The sequence below is a fragment of the Diachasma alloeum genome, unplaced genomic scaffold (genome assembly GCF_001412515.2).
Source record: "Diachasma alloeum isolate Michigan unplaced genomic scaffold, Dall2.0 Dall_scaffold_01461, whole genome shotgun sequence".
NCBI classification, from domain to species: domain Eukaryota; kingdom Metazoa; phylum Arthropoda; class Insecta; order Hymenoptera; family Braconidae; genus Diachasma; species Diachasma alloeum.
Genome location: NW_021681558.1, coordinates 17,468 through 19,637, shown reverse-complemented (window position 1 = coordinate 19,637; position 2,170 = coordinate 17,468). Strand labels below are relative to the sequence as shown.

General features: G+C 47.7%; 1 protein-coding gene across 1 annotated transcript in view; it reads right to left on the bottom strand.

Moving 5' to 3' along the window:
- Positions 1 to 687: 687 nt before the first annotated feature.
- Positions 688 to 2,170, bottom strand: part of LOC107046516 (ataxin-2 homolog) — an 11,022-nt gene continuing 9,539 nt past the window's right edge. The window contains exons 2-3 of the mRNA XM_015269137.1: positions 1,634 to 2,107; positions 688 to 1,443 (exon numbers count right to left, since the gene is read on the bottom strand). Coding sequence (XP_015124623.1) covers positions 688 to 1,443; positions 1,634 to 2,107 — 1,230 coding nt within the window. The remainder of the gene's footprint in view (positions 1,444 to 1,633; positions 2,108 to 2,170) is intronic.

The following is a 2,170-nucleotide window of genomic DNA, read 5'->3' as shown; positions in this document are numbered from 1 at the left end:
TAGCAAGCTCTCATAAACCGAGTGGAGGTCAATGAAAATTTTCCACACTCGTGTCGTTTGATAGTGACGGTTGGGATGAAATCATTAGAAAGCGTAGCTCGGATGAATCCAGNCGCTCGTGTCGTTTGATAGTCACGGTTGGGATGAAATCATTAGAAAGCGTAGCTCGGATGAATCCAGATGCTGATTTTGTCAAAGTATCACCGCCATTAATTTGCATGAACGCAATCAGTGCCTGATAATCGTCTGCTGAGGCATTCTCGAAAGCTTCGATGCTTGCAGTCGAATCAAATTTCAGGAATGCTGGCGGATTTCCAGCGTCATTCTGTGGTCGCAAACGATCCACAGCGTGCTCAATGCGCCGAAGCCGCTCGATAATGACGCCATCATCATTGCGTGCACGCAATTGATTACCACCGCTTTCTCCCACATTCGGTGGATATACTCCGGGCCTGATATTCTCTTCATTGCCGATATGAGCATTCGCGCCATGCTGTCTACCTTGCTCTTGCTGCTGTCTGGCTTGGCCAGCTTGAAAATCAAAAAAGTTCATAGGCGGTAAAGGAGCTGCATAGTTCCTCCCTCCTGGTGGCAGCATTTGATCGTTGTCATTTCGAAAGCCTTCAGCGTATCCTTGGCCCTGTCTCTCAGGTGGCTGTTGATGGCCAGCGGCATTGGCGATTCCTCTCACAGCCACAGGAGCTTGATTATGCTGTTGTTGGAAGTTCCATGGAGCCCCCAGAAGTTGTTGATAGCCGACCNCTGTTGTTGGAAGTTCCATGGAGCTCCCAGGAGTTGTTGATAGCCGACACCGTTAACAATACCACCGACAAACTGCTGAGGTGGATACCCCTGTTGTTGGACATTGAACAATGGATTCGGAGCACCAGCTGGCTGATGGAATACGGGGCCATTCATTACACCACCTGCAAGCTGCTGTAGTAGATAACCATGTGGCACAAAGTTCATCGGTTGTGCTTGGAAGGCAGGATCATTGTAGTTGCCAGCTGGCTGGTTATTCTGAATTGGGTCCCAACGTTGTAGCAGAGGATCTTGACGTGGACTAGGTGCACGAGGTTGATTTTGTTGGGGAGGATTTCCGAATGGAGATTCATTGTCATTGTCAGCTTGAGGCCGTGTAATTGGCTGGTTATGCTGAACTTGGACTTGATGTTGTAGCGGAGGAATGTGATGTAGAGAAGGTGCACCATGTTGTGGACTATTAGAGGACTGTGGGAGATTTGTCTCTTGAGAGCCGCTAGTCTCAACGGTTGGATGTTCATCATTTTGGAGCTGTATGTGTCTTGATTTGGCTGATCCAGTTTGCTGTTGAGTATCATCAGTATCCATCGGATTCCCTCCAGGCTGATGGGCTGAATTAATCTGCGTCCCTAGAAGGGACGCAGCACCGCTGTTGGTACTTAATTCTGGCTGTAGGAGTATCTGATTTTGTGTAGGAAGATTTGTCTATTGAGAATAGGCACCAGGTTCGGGTGGATGATTTTGTACGGAGGGATTTTTGGTTTCAACATGTGTCGGTTGATTTGCCGAATTCCTCCCGCCAGCGGTTGTCTGTTGAATCCCCATGCAGGTGAGGGAATTGATTGGAGGCTGTAGTGATGATGAATTGGACTCTTCTCGGTGGCCAGGAAGATCTGCTATGCTCCGCAGGTTTGTGATGCATTTTTTTNATTGGAGGCTGTTGTGATGATGAATTGGACTGTTCTCGGTGGCCAGGAAGGTCTGCTATGCTCCGCAGGTTTGTTGATTGTGATGCATTTTTTGATCGTGAAGAAGCTTCGACGTTTATGGCACTGCCATTTTGACCCTCTGTCAGTGTCGGTGAAGATAGAGCGACTTGAACCTGATGCTGGAGGCCCTCTGCTTCTGAGGGTTCACCAGCGGAATTTGAATAATCCCTAATTTTGAGAGGCTCATTATTATTCTTGTGAAGTAACGCATCATCGAATTCGGCTGGTGTTGTACTGGCAGATTCGGGAATCCTGTTGGCGTGAGAAGGATCAGCCAAAGTCTGTTCTTCATCAGAAAGTTGATCAGTTGGATCTGGCAACTCCTTCTGGGCTGGTGACTGCGGTGATTCCTTCACCTGAAATAAAATATAACAAGAGTGAATATACATTCCTCCTTAACTGATAGTGTCACTTATTTC